Source organism: Saccopteryx leptura, chromosome 1, assembly GCF_036850995.1.
Source record: "Saccopteryx leptura isolate mSacLep1 chromosome 1, mSacLep1_pri_phased_curated, whole genome shotgun sequence".
NCBI lineage: Eukaryota > Metazoa > Chordata > Mammalia > Chiroptera > Emballonuridae > Saccopteryx > Saccopteryx leptura.
This window is the reverse complement of record NC_089503.1, coordinates 155,845,107-155,866,947: the sequence shown is the minus strand read 5'-3', so window position 1 is coordinate 155,866,947 and position 21,841 is coordinate 155,845,107. Positions and strand designations below refer to the sequence as shown.

Below are 21,841 nucleotides of genomic sequence, written 5' to 3'. Positions count from 1 at the left end.
CGTACCTCAAGTGTCTAATTAGCAATCCTGAAAATTGAATTTTGGTTCTGATGAAGAATTCTTTTGGGTGTCCTCTGAGCCTAGTGTCTGTGGTTACACAACACCCGGTATTATAAAAATGGAAAAATGTTGACAGTGTCCAAACAACCAGCTCCAATAGATGATTTGCTTGAAACCCAGATGTCATTAGATATTAACCTTTTTATGATTTTATAGTCCATTTACTTGGAAAATGGAACAGCATTTTCAGACCAAATTTTTTGATTTTTGCACTTTGCTGCTTGTCGCCAAATGAAAATAGAACAGAATGAAGTTGATCAAAGCCAAACCAAAAATATATATATATTTTTGCCACCAATTAATTAGCACATGCAAAGCCCTGGAATGAGAGATACTAATAAGTGGCATATAGGTTATTATTGCTTTGCTCTTGTCTACTTTATGACCTTTCCTTTGTTTTCAGATTTTATTTTTCTTACATTTTGCTTAGAATTATGTGAATTAAGGACCTCTTTAATGTAGCACACAATTTTCATTATAGGGCTTAATAACTTGAAAGGAACAGTCTTGGACTGTGTTGCAAACGCTTTGTCTTGGAAGCTGGGAACACTTCAATCTGGGGATCAGTGGTCACAGGATAGTCTCATTAATCACTTAAGCAAGCCAAAAAAAGAAAAAAAAAAAAGAAACAAAACAAAGCCCTAACCCCTAAACATTTGTTGAAAATACGATGTTGCAATGGTAAGTTCAGAGATGAAAAATAATTTAGTTTTTCAGAGACCGCATGGAATTAGTTGTTTAATGGCGATATAATTGTGGATACGTGTTGAACAAGTTGACTTTGATTGTTAAACTACTGTGTGGTTCCCTGTTTTCCTCCCTGCGATGCCATCAGAAGTAGGCACATAGTCATTAATTAAATGTCCTCGGAACTTCTTCCTTTCTCTGCCGTTCAGTTTTACAGAAAGGAGAGAGAAGGGTCCTGCCCTAGTCAAGTTAAAATCGAGGGGTTATCCTGTCTATATCCATCTCGGTGTCATGTCCCCTGTCCTCTGTCCTTCCACAGCACTGTGTGATGCAGGTGATGGAGACTTTTTTGACATCTTGACATTTTTTTAAAGCTACCTATGACAGAAATATCTCAATGTCTGAAATAGTCCTTTGAATCAGTTTTTAAGGGCAACAGTTTGGTGGATCTTATTTTTGGCAATTTATTTCAGAATCTTGTACTTCAAAACTAGATAGACTTTATCAAAATAGTATATGTTGTATGTTTGGGAAGTCTCAGGGACGGCAATGTAAATTTTCACTAAACTTTGGGAAGTAGAGGAGGTGGTATTCTGAAGTTAAAACTTCATGTCAGATTGGGACTATGCAGTTAGTTCAAAGCATAACTGATAGTTCTCTGCCCCTCTTATCTGTTAATAATTGCATAAAGATGTTCTGGGCTTTATTTTAATGTTATCATCTTGGACAAGTTTACTAGACTTTGGGTATATAAGATGTGACTGTTGTATCTGATCAGTAAGCTTAGAAGAAAAGATCAGTTTGAAAACCTCTGACATTTTGATCCATCATCTTTGAAATTTAGAGCTGTTGATATGCTGCGTTAGTCAAGTGTGGCTCTCTGCCCCTTCCCTCTGTCCCCCTTACCAGCGTCTGTGCCTGTCTCCCCTCGGGTGGCAGCAGGCGGGGCTGTCTTTGGATGGCTGGTCATGTTTTTTTCACTGATATGTTAGTTATCACTGCAAATCTCCAGGTGCTTTTTGCTTTTTAATAATAAAGTGTCTTTTTTTTTTTTTTTTTTTTTTTGAGAGAGGAAGGGTGGGGAGGCGAGAGAGAGTGGGAAAGAAAGAAGGGAAGAGAGAGAGAAGCATCAACTCTTTGTTTCACTTAGTTGTGCATGCATTGATTACTTCTCTGTGCTCTGACCAGGACTTGAGCTGGTGACCTCGGGGTCAAGCCTGTGACCCAGGCAGTGAGCCAGCGATTTGGGTGCTCGGGACGACACTATTGACTGTGCCACCAGCCAGGGCATAAAGTGTTTTAAAAAATATATATAGATTGATACTTACATAGCTTATAAATGGTATAAACACTGGATCAATGATATGTTTAGTATGACCCTTAAAATAGGGTGTAATAATTTTTTGAAAAAATTTTTTGAAGTGATCAATTCAGTTATGCTTATGTAGAATGATCATGCACAAGGGATTTGAATTTTTAAAGTGCATTTGATCACTAAAACCATCTAGCTTCTTGTCTTTTCATTTTTCTTTTCTTTTACAACCTCACGTGGAGAAGTCTACAAATGAGGTTTTTAAAACCTGCCCAGTTACAGTCACATTTCAGTTGTGGTGTTTATGTAGGGCGTTGCTGGGTGATTGCAAATGAGCACCAAGAAGTGCCTTTCTATTGTTTTTTTTCCAAGATAATTTTTCCGGTTAAGTGGGTGGCTGTATATTTTGATGAAGCAGCATATAAATGTACTCATCTATCCTTTTGGCAATGAAATCGTTTAAAAGTCTAATAATCCAGTCACTTCTATTAGAGCTTCACGGAGCCGATTTGAAGTTATCCACGCCTGCATTTTCCCCACTGGCGGCAGAGGGCAGCCAAGTTCTAAATGAAGCTCATTCCTACCCTTTCTCCTCCTGGTCGCCTCTGGACAGCTTGCCGCTGGTAGCTGGACTCACCGGGCAGCTCGAGCTTGTTCAGGTCACCTTGTGAAACTTCCCATTCCTGTGCTCTTCTTTTTCTCTTGTGAAAAACATGTGAATATGGAGGTGCAGCTTGCTAGCTTGGGATGCAGACCACAGGAATGAGAGCTGAGATTTTCATTAATTTCTTAATGTTACTGGTAATGTTCCATAAAATGCCTTGAAAAAAAATTAACTTTTTTTTTTTTAACTGAAAATATACTCATGTATGGTTGATTTTATAGAAAAAACAATGTGGTTTCCCAGATGTCTTCTTTTTCACTTAAAAGTTTAAAATAATTTTCAGAAGCCAGATCAAATTATGTGGTTTAAAATGTTTTAGCTGATCTTTACATGATTCTGAGTATCATTCACACAAATTGTTTTCTAAACATTATGTGGGTTAAACTCTCACTGCTGCCGACTTTCTTTTCCAGGCAATGAATCGCTCCTTGGCGAATGTGATTCTTGGAGGCTATGGTACCACGTCAACAGCTGGTGGCAAACCCATGGAAATCACTGGCACACATACAGAAATCAACCTTGACAATGCAGTTGACATGATTCGAGAAGCTAATAGCATTATTATTACTCCAGGTAAAACAACAACAACAACAAAAAAGACCACAACAGCAACAACAAAAAGAAAAAGCAAGCAAACAACCTATAATGGGAGTTCTAGTTGATTATGTCAAAACAATTTCTAACATGAAAAAATAATCTGAATGGAACTTGTTTGTTTTTGAAAACAGAATGGGAACTAAGAAGTAACCCTATCGTTACAAAGTGAAAAATACTGAGTCGTCTTAGCCTGGGTTCCTATTTTGGGGACCACATAGAGCTTCTACAAATTGGTAAGGTGGTTCTAGGCATGTCTCTTAGGGACTCTGTGCAAATGTTTAAGTCATCGTCGAGTTTGGGTTATTTCTCATTGATAATCTCTGAGCCTGTTGTCAGGATTAAGTTAGATACAGCACATGAAAGCATCTAGCTCATTCTTTAGACTTGCTCAGTAAATGTTAGTGTTTTTTTTTTTAAAACAAATATTTAAAAAATCATTGCAAATCCTATGGTTTCTCACTAGATGAGGACACATGGCCTAGAAGTAAAAGGAAGGTGGTCTGGAAGTCACAGCATCCCACTTTGGTTTAATTTTTCTTTTTTTCTTTTTTCTTTTTATTCAGTGAGAGGAGAGGAGGCAGAGATAGACTTTAACATGCACTGCAACTGGGATGCACCTGGCAAGCCCGCTAGGGGGTGATGCTCTGCCCATCTGGAACATTGCTCTGTTGCTCAGCAACCAAGCTCTTCTTTGTGTCTGAGGCAGAGGCCATGTAGCCATCCTCAGCTCCTGGAGCCAACTTGCTCCAATCAAACCATGGCTGCAGGAGGGGGAGAGAAGGAAAGAGAGAGAGAGAGAGAGAGAGAGAGAGGGAGAGAGAGAGAATCGAGAGAGGGAGGGTGGAGAAGTAGATGGTTGCTTCTCCTGTGTGCCCTGACTGAGAATCAAACCTGGGACTTCCACAGGCCAGGCTGACGCCTCCTGCTGAGCCAGCTGGTCAGGGCCTAATTTTGCTTCTAGTGATTGACATGACATTGACCGCATCATTTGATCTCCTCAGGCCAGTTTCCTTCTTTTTTGAGCCCCCCCCCCCCCCCCCCGCTCTTTTTCACCATGGTGACAGGGTGCTGTGGTGTTACAGGTAGTGCATTGGTTTCAGATGAAGATTTTAACTCCATGTTCAATCACAGGAGTTTTCTGTGAAGAAAATCTATTGACCTGGCGTGTGGGTAGTTGGTTGCTTGGTTCTACACTAAGATATAAATAAGCAGGAGCACAATTGAACGTGCTCAGGGGTGAGCCTTCTCAGGTGGGGCCGCTGTTATTTTCTGGAGACATTGGCAGCATGGGTCTGGTGTGCGGTCTTCTCAGACGCAGGACTGCCGCTGTCAGCTGTGTGTGGCAGCAGCTACATGACGTGCACTGTGATGTGCGGGACATTCTCACATACAGAATTGCCCCGGGGAAAGCGGCACAGGTGTTACCCGCTGAGCAGCACATGCCAGAGTTTGAATGTGGAAAGGGCTCACTCTTTGCCCTGTAGGGGTTTTCAATCTAATGGAGAAGTCAGATCGATAATGCGGGGAGACAGGAGGGCTACAGTAAGAACTACACTGGACTGAGAAGGATGTTGGGTGGCGAGGATCGGTTTTGGGGCTCAGGATGGATGGTGTCGGCGGTGGGGGAAGGCAGAGGACATAGCTTGGAGGCAGGTCAGAGACTGGTTATTTGGGGAAATGGGACAGATTGGTGAATTTACAGTACAGGGGCAGAATGTAGGGTTACAGATGAGGACTCCTTTCTTTTTTTAGGCAGAGGAGAAGGTTTTTAAGTTCCTTTCTGAAGACACTAAGGTTGAGGTGGAGGGGTACGGTGGACAAGAGGCCCCGGAGCTTGACTGGCAGGCTGAGCGTGGGACAGACTGGGAGCCATCAGTCAGATGCTGTTGAAGCCATGGGGCAGCCTGAAGTCTTCCAGGGAAAGTGTGCAGGCCAGGGGTAGGCTTAGAACCCTGGAAGCTTTGTGGTGTGAGGGGGAGAACCGAAGATGGATGCCAGGAAATAGAGGAAGAATAAGGGAGAGTAAGGAAATTAGAGGGGGAAACGAGGCAGCAGTGTCACCAAAGCCAAGCACGTAGACAGTCTGAAAACATTTATGTGAGGGACAGAGAGAGACAGATGGACAGACAGAGGGAACACAGCATGCGGGTTAGGTGGGGTGGGGTGGGAGGGGGTACTCAGCAGTAACAGACCTGCACCAGAGTAAGGAAGGACCATTCGATTTTGAAGTTGAAATTTAGGCCAGTCTTAAATAAAAGTCCATTTTAATAAGTTTGCTTTCATTTCCAGTCCTATTAACAGATTGTTTCTTTTTTGGCATAAAAATATGTTTTGATCGAGAGAAAATTTAACAATTTCAAAGTCAAAACCGCATCCTTCTGTGTTCTTAATGTTCCTTGTAGGCTACGGTCTCTGCGCAGCCAAAGCTCAGTACCCCATCGCCGACCTAGTCAAGATGCTCTCCGAACAGGGCAAGAAAGTCAGGTAGGTGCCTGCAGTGGGGGCGGGGCGAGGGGCAGCTTGCAGCATGTGGGAAGGACAAGGAAAACGGGACCATTTCCTTGTTTCTGATCTTAAATGCAGTTTCTATTAATTAAGAAAGGACTGTTGTACCTATTAAATAAAATCTGAGAAGCACATATACATAGAAAGAAGGAAAAGGCACCCGGAGACAATCCCTGTTAGTGTTTTGGCCAGTGTCCACCACTTACGCAGTAATTTTATGTGGTGAGAGCACTTGTTACATAACTGTGACTTTGTCCTTGTCGAACAGCAGCCCCCCCACCCAGTGCTGGTGCTGGCCAGCTCAGAGTACCGTATTTCCCCATGTATAAGGCGCTCCCATGTATAAGATGAACCTTCATTTTGGGGCCCGAAATTAAAAAAAAAGTATTACATGAAGTTATTGAACTCAAGTTTTATTCATCTACAACAATGAGTGCAAAAACAAGCGCAAAAAGCGGGAAATGTAAGTAAAAAATCTACAACCACTGTATGAAGACGCACTCATAGTCCCAAATTTTTTGAAAAAAGGTGCATCTCGTACATGGGGAAATACAGTAACTTCTCCAGGGACCAACTACGGAAATGATCCTCAAAGTACTATTCTTTCCACCACTGCTTTTGAACGCTGAGAACAGAAACATCAGTTCAGGAGATGGGCTCAGATACTGCTGCTGCTGAGGCCCTTGTTGAGCAGGTCACAGTCTACCAACACTGTCCAATAGAACTTCCTGCGAGGACCGGGGGTTCTGTGTCTGCATTCTTCCCAGGCGGTAGCCACCAACCTTGTGTGGCCATCGAGCACTTAATAGGCTCGCACTGAGAAATCGACTTAAAAAATTAATGAAAAAATTTTTTTTCAATCACAGTTGATGTTCAATATTTTATTAGTTTCGGGCCTAGAGCATAGTGGTTAGACATTTATGACAGTTTTTTAAAGTGCAGTTTTGCATTTGTAATCTCAGGTAAAGAAACTAAGTTGCAAAAAACCCTTTTCTCGCCTTTGTCTCACTACCTAGTTTTTGCTGTCTCTGTCTGACAGTATCAGACGTGAATATAGGCTCGTTTAGAAAGGGAAATTTTATTATACTAAATTCCAGGATATTTATTAACAGGGGAACATAGAAGTGCTGTTTCTCTGTGGTTTGATTTGGGGAAGGAGGTCAAGCAAGGCCTTTGAACCACCTCGAGTTGTGGCTTTGTGGTTTGTGTGGCTGACACTGAAGGCAGACATCCCAAAGGAGAGCTCTTTGAAGAGGGGCACCCAGCGGGGCCGTGCGCTGGCTGACATTTGACCCCTTCGCCTCTCAGGCTCTCACTCTCCGGGTGGAAAAGGCTGCTGAAATTTCTCCTCAGAAAACCACCCACTTTTTGAAATAGGAATTAGAGCCACAACTGTTGCAACCACTTGTCATTTGGGCAAAGAACTGTACTTTTGGGAGGACAGTAAGCAGGATGGCAAAGTTGAGCGCTCTGCTTTTCTAGATCCTTCCCTGTGACATTGGCCAGAGGGTTTGAGGGATGTGAGTACGGGCCGGTGGGCGAGGGTCCCCGCAGCTCTTTGCGTCTGTCCTGCGCACCTGTGGGTCCCTGTTCTGGGACTCGGCTCCCAGGAGGCAGTGCCGGACTGTCTGGGTTCTCCCCCCACAGCAGACTGGAACAGGACTGTGTTTGTGGGGAAGCCGGCTCACCAAGGGCAGAGATGAGATAACTCTGTGATTAAGTAAAATCAGTTCGCTCACTGGGATGTTCAAGTGTGCCGACCAAACTATTAATGTCTGTTGATAGAAATTCCTTGTAGACACCAATCTTATACTTTTGTGTGTGTGTGTGTGTGGGGGGGGGAGGCAGGTGATAAGGAAATGAGCCAAACAGCGTGCTTAGACTGGTCAGGGTGTCGTGCCCGACTGCATGCAGGATGCTGGTTTTCAGCCTGAATGTCGCAGCCATTAATAGTGGAAAAAGAGATGTAGACGATTAAATCAGAGCCTCTATCTAAAATGTTTTAAGCATAGGTTGCCTTTTCTTTTCTCTCTCCTGCTCTCTTTCTCTTCCTCGTTTATTTCCCTCCCTTCCTTCTCTCACTCCTTGCCCCAAACTCTGCCTTCCTGCGACCTACACATCTGGGTTTTTTAAAACAAACAGTTAAAACACTATTTTATGTTCAGACTGGCATTCCTGGATGCACACAGGTCCTGCCGTTAGTATCGTCTTAGGAGAACTGAAGGTGGATGGGAACGTCACTGAGTCGGTCTCTTAACTTCCACATTAGAAGTCTCATTTCAGTAACCCATGCCTGTTTTCACGTAGAGTATGCGACTCTGCCTCCCTTTTGGTCATAGTTGCCACTTAAAGCATTTGCAGACCTCCAAGTAGAAAGGATGTGTCAAAGAATCTTTAATACTTTTCTTAACAAAAAGAGATTTTTTTCCTGAATTCAATCCACATGTGAAAAGTTTCCGAATGTATTAGCAATGCCTTCGATCACCACTGAAATGTTTAGGAGGTGAGTGACAAACATAATAAAATATAGAGAGATGGCTTTCATGTCTTAGTCCTCCTTGGGGAAGGAAGTGATTCATTTGACATCGCTCTTGTGACCCACCGGTCAGCCTATGGTAACCAGACGTCTGGGAAGATCGGTCCAGTGTCACTAAAGAGGATGCAGAGGTGTGAGCATCATGTTGTTGGGCCGCTGGGTGGGAGGCAGGACATGAAAGGAGAGGAGTAAGATGATGGGAAAAATGAGCTGAAAAGAAAAGGGATAAGACACATGGAATTTTAATTTCTGACCTTGTTAAAATATGCCTTTTGTCCCTGAGGACATAATATAAACTGCTGTTATAGGATGACGCCTTTCACACTGCACAGTAATTATTTGACTTAAGATCTATGGGAGATATTTAATTATATATTACTATATGACAGTTTTTTTGTTTGTTTTTTTTACTATAGTATGATGAATTTTCAACATGGGCTTTGTAAGAAGTGATATAAATCTCATGTTTTTGATTGAACTCTTCTTGCTAACACAATACAGTGAATTATGTAGTTTTCCTTTCTTGCTTCCGTGTTAGATTATTTTATTTTAAATTTAAAGGGAATCATAGGAACTTTGTTAATTTTGCTTCATATGTCATCAACTTTTCACAGGAGAAATGTGTATTTTCTTTACAAAGTTAGGATTCTATATAGACAGAGACGCCAGCTTCTTTTTAAAGAGACAGGCTTGTGCGTGAACAGGCGATGGCCACGGAAGTTCCCTCGCTCTGTAATAATGCCAGTCTGTACTGACAGAAAGTTCTATCACATCAAGGCTTCCGCGTGCTCATGGAGCACCACTGCGGGCCACTGGTGTCAGGGGACTCACGAGCTGCAGGATCACAGTGTGCCCAGTGTCCAGATGTGGTGATGTAGTTGCATGTCTCCCCCGTGAAAGTGTGCCAGTGGGGACATGTGACTTATGCCAAGGCGGTGCCCAGAGAAATCACCTCTGTTACCCAGTCTTCTGACTTCGGGGCCTGCGACCAATCTGGAGAAAGCCCCATTTGCCTTTGCATTGGCTGTGGTCATAACACGCTGAGATTCCATCACGAAGCCCACGGCGTTTCACGACAAGGGCTCTTTTCGGAAAGTCGTGCAAGTTCGCTGACTCAGAAGTTCTTTTCTGGCTGGGATATTTTTGCTCCCCAGTTGCCCTGAGTGCCTCTGTAGCCTACCTAACTTAAATGCTTGATTTCTGAAAGTGTTTTAATGCAAAAAATCTGGCCAGACCACAGACATTGTTTTGTCTTTTTTTCCTGTTCTTTGGCTTGATATGATAGGCTTTTCATTATAAAGTAGAGATAGTGTTCCCTGTGAATGAGTCTTAGAAAGGAGAGTAATTAAAAAAAAAATCACTGCTTGATTTTTCTTTTTATCAAACATTATTGGCTTGGATTATCACAGAAGTCTTTTGAATTGCTGAAGCAACTCTCAACCTCTTTGACTAACTGATGTTATACATTGCTTTCATGTTAATGTTCAACTGTACCTTTCTATTCATAATTTATTGATAGAAATTTATTACTAGGCCCAGGCAGCTAGGCTCAGTGGTAGAGCATCAGCCCAGCATGTGGATGTCCTGGGTTTGATTCCCAGTCAGGGCACACAGGAGAAGCAACCATCTATTTCTCCACTCTCCCCACACTCCCTTCTGTTTCTCTCTCTTTCTTCCCCTCCTGCGGCCATGGTTTGACTGATTTGAGCTCATTGGCCTGGGCGCTGAGGATGGCTCTGTGTAGCTTTGACTCAGGTGCTAAAAATGGCTCAGTGGTGAGCATGGCCCCAGATGGGTAGAGCATTGCCTCCTAGTGGGCATACCAGGTGGATCCTGGTCAGGGTGCATATGGGAGTCTGTCTCTCTCTCTACCCTCCTCTCACTTGGAAAAAGAAGAAAAAAAAATTATTACTAGGTACTAAGAATACAAGAATGCATTGGCCTGTTCTCACTCTCAAAGTTTATAGTTACAAAGAAAAAAATGTATAAAAAAAGGAGTCAGTGAATGAAGTTCATTTATGGCAGTGGTTCTCAAACTTTTTAAAGTCGGGGCGCATTTAAAATCCTACAAATAATTGTAGGCTCACTATATACAAATTTATGAGAAATATGTTATAATAATTAAGTCAAATATTAAAAAAATATAAAGTCCAAGCATGCTTTTATGGTAATTAAAATAAATATGACAAAATTAAGTTTATTCTGACATTAAAAAACATTTTACGTTACATATTTTGAGTTATGCTTTTTAGAATTTGTAAAAAAGGGATTAAAAAAAACCAACAAAATTTATCTTTATATATATAGATACATTCTTAGTAAGATTTAGTAAATTCGGCAGTTCCTGCCGCAAGTGTTAAGTTTTTTCATTTTTGTGTTTATGAGAAACATGAGCCTGATGTGTCCTAGTGGTTTCTTCAATGTTTAGGCATATATTTGAAAGGCAAACTATCATTTTCTCATCAATACATTGAAGAATTCTTCTCTTTTTACTCTTAATTATGTTGAGTGCAGAAAACCCCCACCATACATTATCATCTTAACTTTACACCAAACAAAGGATAAAAGAAACTTGCCTCCAGTCTTTCTGGAGAACATAGGGGGTAGTGTAAACAATCCAGCACCACAGCTTAACAGCCTTTGCAACCTAATCAGGTAAGTGACGTAGGGCGTCGGGCAGACTGTCAGCTTACAGCCAATACCCCACACCTCTGTCCCCCAAAATCTAAACTCCAAAATCCCTGTTGGTTTTTTGGTCCCCAACAGGCACATATTTCTCTGGAATAACATAGGGCGCACCTGGAAATCTAGGGCGTGCCAGTGCGCCCTGGCGTACACTTTGAGAACCATTGATTTAAGGTGACAGTTTGCCAAGGAAAGTAGCTCAGAAGTAGGGAAGGAAGACAAAGGAGAGGAGAGGACAGTTCAGACTACTTATCCTGCTCATGGCATGATGTTTCTTGCTGGTTTTTAAAAATATTATTTTTTTCATTCTCTGTCTAAACACCTCTAGCTGCCAATAGTATTTACAGTTTAATAGTGTTTTGCGGTCTTGTCTGACATGGCTGTAGGTTTAGATATATGCTGTTTTTGCTAAGAAATCCATTTTTTGAAGATGCTAGAAGGTTCTTTTGCTCTGACTGGGTTTTCCTGGATTATATAAATTCAGATAAACAGAGTCCAGCCTCTCGGACTTGTCATGTTTTGGGTACAGGAAGAGCTAAGACTTGCAGATTTAAAAAGCAGTGAAGGCCCTGGCCGGTTGGCTCAGCGGTAGAGCGTCGGCCTAGCGTGCGGAGGACCCGGGTTCGATTCCTGGCCAGGGCACATAGGAGAAGCGCCCATTTGCTTCTCCACCCCTCCGCCGCACTTTCCTCTCTGTCTCTCTCTTCCCCTCCCGCAGCCAAGGCTCCATTGGAGCAAAGATGGCCCGGGCGCTGGGGATGGCTCCTTGGCCTCTGCCCCAGGCGCTAGAGTGGCTCTGGTCGCAACATGGCGACGCCCAGGATGGGCAGAGCATCACCCCCTGGTGGGCAGAGCGTCGCCCCATGGTGGGCGTGCCGGGTGGATCCCGGTCGGGCGCATGCGGGAGTCTGTCTGACTGTCTCTCCCTGTTTCCAGCTTCAGAAAAATGCAAAAAAAAAAAAAAAAAAAAAAAAAAAGGCAGTGAAGGCCCATGCTTCCAAAGAGAATAGAAATTTGGCCTGATAAAAGGTCCAGTATAGTATTTGAGCAAAGAAATAGAAATATTTAGCAGTTTCATTCCAGCCTTGTAATACTTTGTTTTTAGACATGACTGTCTATGACTATGAATGACCAGTCACTGAACAGATGATTGGCTACTACCTTGTGCCAGGCACTGGTCTGGGTCTTGAGACTTTATCAGTGAGTACACAGATTAAAATGCTTGACCCTATTTACATTTTCTGGAGGAGTTTACATTTTCTGGGAGGTTAATTAATGGACTTTGAGATGTTCTGAATTCTGAGTCACCCAGAACCCCATTGTGTTTCCAATTCAGATGTGGGGTGTAGAAGTATTCCTTTCAAAGTCAGAAGTGGCTCTGTTTGGTGAGGGTCTGAATTAGCCAATGTTTCTGGTTTCCTGTGACAATATTGGGTGCTTCTTAGCCTTCTTGAAAAGCATGGTGGCAGGTGGGTGGCAGTGATGGGGGTGATATGTGCAATTGGTCAGATGAGTGAAACTTTTGGGGGACTAGAGGAAAACCAAAGAAAGCATGTGTCTTCTTCATTTACATCTGTGCTCAGTCTGTGTATAGAATTACCAGGCATGTCTTGGATCAGAGGTGGCAATTGTGCCCTTAGGGAGTGGCCATCTTCCTCCCAGATTCTGACTGGTGACCAGACTACCTTTGGCTTTATGCAGTCAACAGCATACAGGGGTGGGCAAAAGTAGGTTTACAGTTGCAATACACATACATAAGGCAAAAATAAACTCTGTTGTTTGTATACTCACACCTATAATCCTACTTTTGCTCCACCCTGTCTTGGAGTGGAGGACTGTGTCAAATCCTGGAATTCAGGTGTTTTGTAAAGCCTCTGCCAGATGAACGTTCTAGACTCATCCCTTGGAAACCCTTGTCTCCAGTATTCTGCAGTCTAAGTGGGAGACTTTCACAGCTGATGAAACCGGAGCCTCTGCCCGTCACGGTGGCGTTTGGTTCTTAGTTCTGGTATTAGTCACAAGAAACTCTCTGAGCTTGTTTTTTTCACTAAGGTTCACGTAAACACGGCAGAGGACAAATAAATAAAAGCCCTCCTCATTTCACTTTCGGATTCTTCAGTATCTTGCTTATAGTGTGCATGTTATGGTGCTCACTAGCATTTCATCGTCAGAGCCCTTCAACAGCATCCTTACTTATTCAGACACAAAGATGAAATTATGCATCGTTTCTACTAACTCTCTGCAGTAGGTCAGAATATACTATTCTGGAACATTCGTGGTAAATTAGAAGTTTTGTGTTTTTTTTTTTTCTCAGACATCATTCTTCAGAGTCTTTTTGGTTACTTTGAAATAAAAACTGCTTCAGTAGTCCTTCTGTTTCTCTTCTGGGTTTGATAGCTGGGCTTTGGTTCAGTGATGGAAAAGCCATATTTGGGCATGCAGTCTTTAATAACCCCCTCCAACTGGGTGAGGTAGTGTTGTGACATGGTGAATGTTGCACATGTAGAGACATGTGACACTGGGTCGCCCGACCGCCTCCTCCTTAGGTAGCTTCTTGTTTTGGGGGTAGCCTCTGTGTCACAGGGCACATGCATACATGGGAAATGTGACTATTGCCCTCTGTCAAACATTTCCTCATTCACCATCACAGAACAGGTTCTACTGTCCTGTCCTGGAGAAACTGTGCCCCTGAGACGTTTGCGTAAGCTCTTGTAAGCTTCACAGTTCTCCTGAAGAAAGGCAGGCCATGGATGAACACCAGGCTTCAGATCACAGTAAGCAGTTCAGCCCTTATTAGCCTTCAAAAAAAAGGTACAGAATGTTCTCTAATCCTGGCTTCTGGAAACTCCTAGGAAATTAAATGAGTGGGTTTTTCTTTTTGTTGTTGTTGTTGTTTTCTTCGTCTGGAATTGTGTGAGCGAGTTGGTCTGGACCACTGCTTCTAGAAAGGACTTTCACAATTTTAGAAAGCTGGGTGTTCTTCCTTTTGCCTAAGAAGTTTCGCCAGGAAGTTGAATCCGGAGCCTCTCTCATTAATCAGCTCTTGCGGACGCGGTCTGCCTTGTCAGGAAGATTTTTTCCCCCCACATCATTACCATGTTCTTCCTCAAATGGAGAGGCCAGCCCTACCCAGCTGCTACCCTTTTCACCAGGAGGGTAGTTTATGGCCCATCTACCCTGCTTCATATTTTATAAGGTTTTATTCTGAACTAAACTTACTAAAATAAATTTCTTTTAAAAACAGCTCTTTCTTGCACTTTTAATAAGTGGTCTGTAATTGTCAATCAGAAATTCTGATCAGAATGTGATAAACCAAAGAAAGCTTACTTTTAAGATCCCATCATATTTTTCACAGGTGAAATATACAAATTAAGAAATGTTGAATATAGTAACAGATTTTTTTTTGTATTTTTTTCCCCTTGAAGTGAAAGGGGAGATGGGGAGGCAGACAGACAGACTCCTGCATGTGCCTGATCAGGATCCACCTGGCACGCCCACCAGGGGGTGATGCTCTGCCCCTCTGGGGCGTTGCTCTGTTACAACTGGAGTCATTCTAGCGCCTGAGGTGGAGGCCATGGAGCTGTCCTCAGCGCCTGGGCCAACTTTGCTCCATTGGAACCTTGGCTATGGGAGGGGAAGAGAGAGAAAGAGAGAAAGGAGAGGGAGAGGGGTGGAGAAGCAGATGGGCGCTTCTCCTGTGTGCCCTGGCCAGGAATCGAACCTGGGACTTCTACATGCCAGGCTGACGCTCTACTGCTGAGCCAACCAGCCAGGGACCAGATCTTTTTTTATTACCTCCATGGACCCTACTCTGAATGGAGCATTGCCCCATGCAAACAGAGTCAGTTCCTTAAGGTGTAGCCCGTACCAGGGACTCTATTGCATCATGGAGAACTCCTGGCCTGTTTTGTTTCTGATGGGGTGTACCCCATTCACTGCAATTCTAAATGAAGGATTTATGCCTTAAGACGTGGTTGGACTGAAGAATCTTTAAGGTCTATTTTAACTCCTCAGGTTTTATTGACTCATAAAAATTGATGGTTCAAAAAAGGAAGAATAAGTAGACTTCTAATAAAGGACCCCTCTTTTTATTTTTCCTTTGTTATGTCTATTTCCTAGTTAATTTGTCTTCCTCCTAGGAGCTGAGAATCATACATGTAGGTAAATGTTGGTTGATGATATTAAATAGGCAGAATTCCAAAATCTTATCAATGTACACCATCCTGTAGTTTGATTTTTAAAATAGAATACACAGTAACAGAAAGGAAAATAAACCTTTGAATATCTTGAGTATGAAAATATATTTTGCATAGTGATTCCCAAAACATTAAAAGAGATTGAAAAAAAGATCTGGCCATCGCTTCCACTATTTATAATAGCAAGAGGCTGCAACATAGAGAAAGCAGCACTCTAAATACTTTCGAATGGGCACAGTGGTCCCCATGTTAGGATACTTGGCTCTTCATGGTTTATTGCTGAACTAAATCTTCATATTTCCATAACACGAAAAGGAAAATCTAGTTTATGTGAACATTTGTGGTAGGCCCCACAAGGTTATTTACTTTTTAATAGTTCTGCATATCCAAGATACTACGTACGATGCACCCTGGTCAGGACATGTTGTCTCCAAGGCCACAGTCATGGGAGTTCACATTGCCGTGTCCCCTTTAGAGCTTGTGGTGTCTGAAGTCTAATGTGAGGTAGTAAAAAAGTTTAAGAATGAGATTTATATTATCTTGTATTATAAAAGAGGCTTAAAAACGATGGGTTTTTAAGAAATGGCTTTTTTACCAAATTTTATGCTGTTCACGCAGTATTCATGAATAGCGCTTGTCTCCACTTCCATTTGTTTTTATTATATCTTTGTTCATTTAAAAGGCCTTGAAGATCAGGCTGTTCATTCAAGTAGATTATTCTACTTTTTTTTTTTTTAAACTGTGCCTGGGTCTATTTTATTGGTGACTGAGGCCTTCACTTTTACTATATAATGTTCTATGAAAGATTTTATTATTTTCATATATGAGAGAGAAAAATAGCAAGAAGTGGGTTTTTTTCACCTCAAGATAATTGAAGAGATTATCCCTGACTTGATGACATTTGTCAATTGAGGAAACAGTACTTTTTGCCTAATAGTATCTGTGGGAGGGTTGAATATGGTCTTTGGAAATTTGACTATGTCAAAGTAAATCTGTATTTGAACACTAGTTGTGCCAAGTTCCCAGTGAGTTCAGTGTTTGCAATTGTTTGCCTCAGTCTACACTGACTGTATAATTTCTCTAGTATTTAGATATAGTTGTGAGTACAAGAATTTCTGGCTTTTGTTAGATTATATTGATATTTACTCAGGTTTCAAGGTGAAAATTAGAAAACCAACCTAGCAAATGTTGATATCAAACCAATGTTTATTTTAATGCAAGAACATGCATTTCTTTTTATATAATGATCATTAAAATGATCATTTGAAAAATGATTATTTGAAAAATCCAGGTGAACCTTTAGATCACCAGAATTTCAAATGATTATTTGAAAAATCCATGTGAACCTTTAGATTACCAAAATGTATTTGAATACAACTTCATGATTGCAGGTTACATTTATTGATTGCAGGTTATATTTATTAATGGCTTGTGTGTGCCAGGCATTGATCTAATGTGCTTCCTATGAAAAGCTCTCTACATAAACGGTCTCCCTTAAATTTCACAGTAATCCTCTGAAGAGGGTTTATTATCAGTCCCATTGTTACATGAGGGAAGAGGGGCGCACAGAAGTAAACTGTCTGAATGTTTTGAACCCAGGGGGTGGTACTCTAGAGCAGTGTTTTTTAACCAAGGGACCACCAGAAATTTTGAGCCCATCCTCAAAAGAGTTACGGTAACCACCCTGAAGCTGTATGGAGATTATAGACCCAGTGATCTTAGTTGGATTCACTTATGCTCAGGGTGATTTCTGCCTTAGTGGTCCCCAAAATAATTCTCTTATTTTCACCAGCCCCCAAGTGTAGAAAGGTTAAAAACCACTCCTCTAGAGAGTTTAACTGCTACTCTAGACTATGCCCCTACCTTCTTTCTCTAAAAGGAGGCATAGAAAGTTCATGAGTCAGCATACCTTACTGAGCTTACTATGTTGTTTAAAACCCTGCCCAGTCGTAAATGAATCCCTGTAACAGAGTGCCAGGTACTATGGGGGACTGAAAAATAAACCATGGCTCCTGTCCCCAAAACACTCGCCATCTGCAGAGCACAGCCATGTCAACCTATCTGTTACGGTGCAGTACCCCGGTGGGAGGAGAGGCGAGAGCGTGGAAGGTCTTCCTGGCATCTCATTTGAGTCATTCTTTCCCTTCTGTAGAATTTTGCTGTGGTCAGGGACAGCCAATTTTGTTTTGTAAAGCATGTACACAATAAAACTAATTTTTTGTAGTTCAAAGGGAAGAAGGAAAAGGCTAATAGGCTTTGCATTTTGGAATTCTGGATATTCTTCATGTGATGATGGAACCTTGACGAGCTTTGGCTGTCGGTTCCTGGAAATTGCTGGTCATGGCCAACTGATGTCTGATATAATTAACTTTAATACATACTTTGGAGATGAGCCAGTTACATGGGCCAGGATTGTTATAAACTCACATTGCACATACATATTTCTACAAATGTAGCGTGTTTTGTTGTTTCTATCAAAACATTGGCATTCTCCTGTAATAGCCTTGCGTGTGTTTTCCTCCAATCTTTTAGTCTGAAAGTTTAGTATAATAAATTATTATGCAAACAGATATAAAGTGATCTGTCCTTTGGGATGTTCTGCATAACATGTTGGTTAGCTTTGTGATTATTTACCCTTTGCAACTAGCTCAAAAGAAACGTCGTCTTTTAGGAAGTCTACAGCTAATCAAATATTACAATAATAACCAATATATTTAGAGGTTTTTGATTTCTAATTTGGTCCAAGACACCTCAGTGAAAGTGTAAAGATGATAGCCAAATGGAATAATTTAAAGATAAGCAAAGGCAATATTAAGAAAAGAATAAATTAAAATTAAACAAAGAAACTGGAATCAAAGAGGAATACAAAATTGAAATCCAAAAGTAAATCACAAAGTGTATATTGGTTTATTTAGCTAAAATAGAAGCCTTAGTTCATGGAATTTTAGGACTGGAAAGGAAGTTTGTGGTTGGCTGAATAATGCCCCCCCCCCGCCCCAGTCCAAATATGTTCACTTCTTAACCCTTAAAATCTGTGAATGTGTTGCCTTACAATGATGAAAAGGACTTTGTAGATTTCAGGGGAGGATGTTGGGATCTGTAGATTATCCTGTATTATTCAGGTGGGCCCATACGATCACTAGGAAGGAGGTTCAGAGTCAGAGAAGAAAATGTGACAGTAGAAATAGTAGAGGTCACAGTGATGCAGCCACAAGCCAAAGAATGAGGGCAGGCAGGAGCTGGAAAAGGCAAGGAGTGGATTTCTAGAAGAATTGCAGCCTGGCCAACACCTTGATTTCAGGGTGGGGATGCTGATTTTGGACTTTTGACTTCTAGAACTGTAAGAACATCAATTTGGGTTATTTTAAGCTACTAAATTTGAGGTAATTTGTTATAGCAGCAGTAGAAAACTCATTCAGACCTTAAGTGTCATGCAGTACAATGACTCTTGGTCTTTCTTAAGTCTCAACCATCCCTTTTGGGAAGAGGAAGGGATGTGGGGAAAATAGGAAATACGTATTAGTGGTTAGAAGGATGGGAAGATGAAGAGAAAGTTTTTGGTGTCTAAGACTACTATTAACATCTCAAAAGAGCTCAGACAAGTAACTCCAGGCAATGAGTACTATAGGAGTGAGGTACAAGTGATGTCTTAGGTTGTTCTGGAAGTTCTGAGTCCCACCTAAGCTGTCCCTCCCTTACTAGTAGCTCAGACCATTCGTTTATATCCCTTCCCTCCTCGCCTACCTGGAGGGCTGTCCCAACAGCTGCAGCTGCCTGAATTATGTCCACTGACAATCTACCATCCTTCACATTTGTGTGTGAAATACTCTTGACTCCGTTTTTTACTGAATGGGAGGTGGGTAGTGTATCAGCCCAGATTAATGAGCCCTTCTCTTCCTGATCCACAGAAAAGAAGCCCAAAACATTCCTTAACTGGGGGCATTTGTTTTAAATTAGCAACAACAAATTTTTTTTTAAATTTAATTCCAATTCTTTTGTATTTGAAGACCATTTCATTTTATTCTGTTTTACAAAAATGAGGACTTTTTGGTCGATTTCTGATTTGTTTGGTCTGCTTGAAAATAAGATTTTGTCTCTTTTCTAACCAGCTGATCTTTTTTTTCACTTAGAGTGTGTTATTTTCTAAGTTGCTGGGTATTTTGTGTTTCCCTTGAACCTTCTCCAAGTACCCTCTGATGCTTTTAGGCAGCAGCTCCCTGAACTAACCCGAGTTATTTATCAATAGTTATATCATTGGGTGTAGTCGGTGATAGAGGTAAAAACCCCTGTTTGTGAATGTGCGAAAGCAGCCTTGTGTGAATTTGACATCGACTTGAAATTGACACAGTAGATATATCAATACAAATTGGCATTAACCGTGAATATAAATCAGCTGATTAATAATGCATTAGAACGTGTGTAAAGTGAAACCAACTTTTCCAATTAAATTTTGATTTTAAGATGTTCTTTTGAAAATTATTTTGTTCCATTATTTTTTTTTAAAAGACTCATCAGGCCCCTAAAATTTAATTATAGTATGGATTTCTGCCTTTATTGGAGTACATTCTTCAGCCTTTGGTTCTTCCACACAATATTTAGAAGAATATTGAGTTAGTACCCATATAAACCAAACAGTGCATTAAAATGCGTAAGAAATTCCGGTTTCAGTTTAAGTTCTTGGCTGGGTTTTGGTTTGTTAATCTTGGTAATCTGTTTTGTTAGGCATTTACAAGGAACTGTTAGCTGGGGGGAAAAGGAAATAGGGACTCTGTCCACTTAATCAAATTCCTATTGAGCAGAAAGTATAGATGTTTACTATTTCTAACAACTACTCATTCTTATTATTGGTTAATTTCAATAGAATAGCTCCCAGAGAAGGCACTGAGTTCTTTTTTTTTTTTTTTTTTTTTTTTTTTTTTTAAAGCAAGAGAGAGAGACAGATAGACACAAAGAGACAGGAAGGGAAAGAGATGAGAAGCATCAACTTGTAGTTGTGACACTTTAGTTGCTCATTGATTGCTTCTCATAGTGCCATGACCAGTGCCATGACTTCAGCCAAACCAGTGACCCCTTGCTCAAGCCAGTGATCTTGGGATTATGTCGATGATCCCATGCTCAAGCCAGCAACCCAACACTCAAACTGATGAGCTCACGCTCAAGCCAATGTCCTCAGGGTTTGGAACCTGGGACCTCAGCGTACCAGGTTGATGCTCTATCCACTGTGCCACCACTAGTCAGGCAGAAAGCCTGAAAGTCTTAAAAATTTTTTTCTTTTTCTGTTAAGATCAAGGGACAGGGGAATACTGCTCTGAGTTCTTTTTAAGACTTTGCACAAGTTCTGTTCCTCATCAAAGTTTACTCCCTAGATTGAATACATGCTGATAATTTTCTTATTTTCTTAAAATTTCATTTTTTGGTTTTAGAAGAGAGAGAGAGAGAGAAAGAGAGATATGTGGGGGAGGAGAGGGAAGCATCAACTCATAGTAGTTGCTTCTCCTACATGCCTTGACTAGGCAAGCCCAGGGTTTTGTACTGGCAGCTTCAGCATTCCAGGTCGATGCTCTATCTACTGTGCCACCACAGGTCAGGCACAAGCTGATGATTTCCATTTGAACCAATTTTATTATGATGGTTGCAAAATGGTGGTTTTATAACCCACCACATGTATCAGTTGATGGTCTATCACTATATAGTGTCTCTCCCTCCCTTTCTTTCTTCCTTCTTCCTTCCATATTGACTTTTAAATCTGTTACCCATCTTGACTCATGAATTCCCATTTTCCTTGGTGGTTTATAATCAGTTACTATCCTTATTAATTTTGATGTCCAAATTAATTTCTTATTCTTACATACTTGAGTGTCCTGCGTGCCTTTAAAGCCACATGTCCAAGTCACTCTCTTATGTGCATTTGTTTTGCTTTGTGCTCTGTCCTCTTTCTCACTTTTTGTAAGGATTACAGAAATCCTCTTTCCTCTTTTTTTTATTTTTTATTTTTTTATTTTTATATTTTTTTTGTCTTTTTTTTTTTTTTTTGTATTTTTCTGAAGCTGGAAACGGGGAGAGACAGTCAGACAGACTCCCGCATGCGCCGGACCGGGATCCACCCGGCACACCCACCAGGGGCGACACTCTGCCCACCAGGGGGCGACGCTCTGCCCCTCCGGGGCGTCGCTCTGCCGCGACCAGAGCCACTCTAGCGCCTGGGGCAGAGGCCAAGGAGCCATCCCCAGCGCCCGGGCCATCTTTGCTCCAATGGAGCCTTGGCTGCGGGAGGGGAAGAGAGAGACAGAGAGGAAGGAGGGGGGAGCGGGGGTGGAGAAGCAAATGGGCGCTTCGCCTATGTGCCCTGGCCGGGAATCGAACCCGGGTCCCCCGCATGCCAGTCCGACGCTCTACCGCTGAGCCAACCGGCCAGGGCCCTCTTTCCTCTTTTTTTAAAATTGGAATTATTACATGTGAGTGATCCTGCCTTCTCTGAGCTCGATAATGTATTTTTTTTCTGACTGCCACTGTTACTGCCCGGGGAACCACAGGGACTGCTTGGCCACCTGTCGTAGAAGAAAAGGCTCAGATCCTCAGCTGGAGACTGAGGTGCCTGT

General features: G+C 41.7%; 1 protein-coding gene across 5 annotated transcripts in view; it reads left to right on the top strand.

Annotated features, from left to right (window-relative positions):
• NNT (nicotinamide nucleotide transhydrogenase) overlaps positions 1–21,841 on the top strand; it is a 97,595-nt gene that overhangs the window by 69,404 nt on the left and 6,350 nt on the right. For all 5 annotated transcript variants that reach the window (XM_066378035.1, XM_066378023.1, XM_066378006.1 and 2 more), the window contains exons 18-19: positions 3,137–3,296; positions 5,723–5,804. In XM_066378035.1, coding sequence (XP_066234132.1) covers positions 3,137–3,296; positions 5,723–5,804 — 242 coding nt within the window. The remainder of the gene's footprint in view (positions 1–3,136; positions 3,297–5,722; positions 5,805–21,841) is intronic.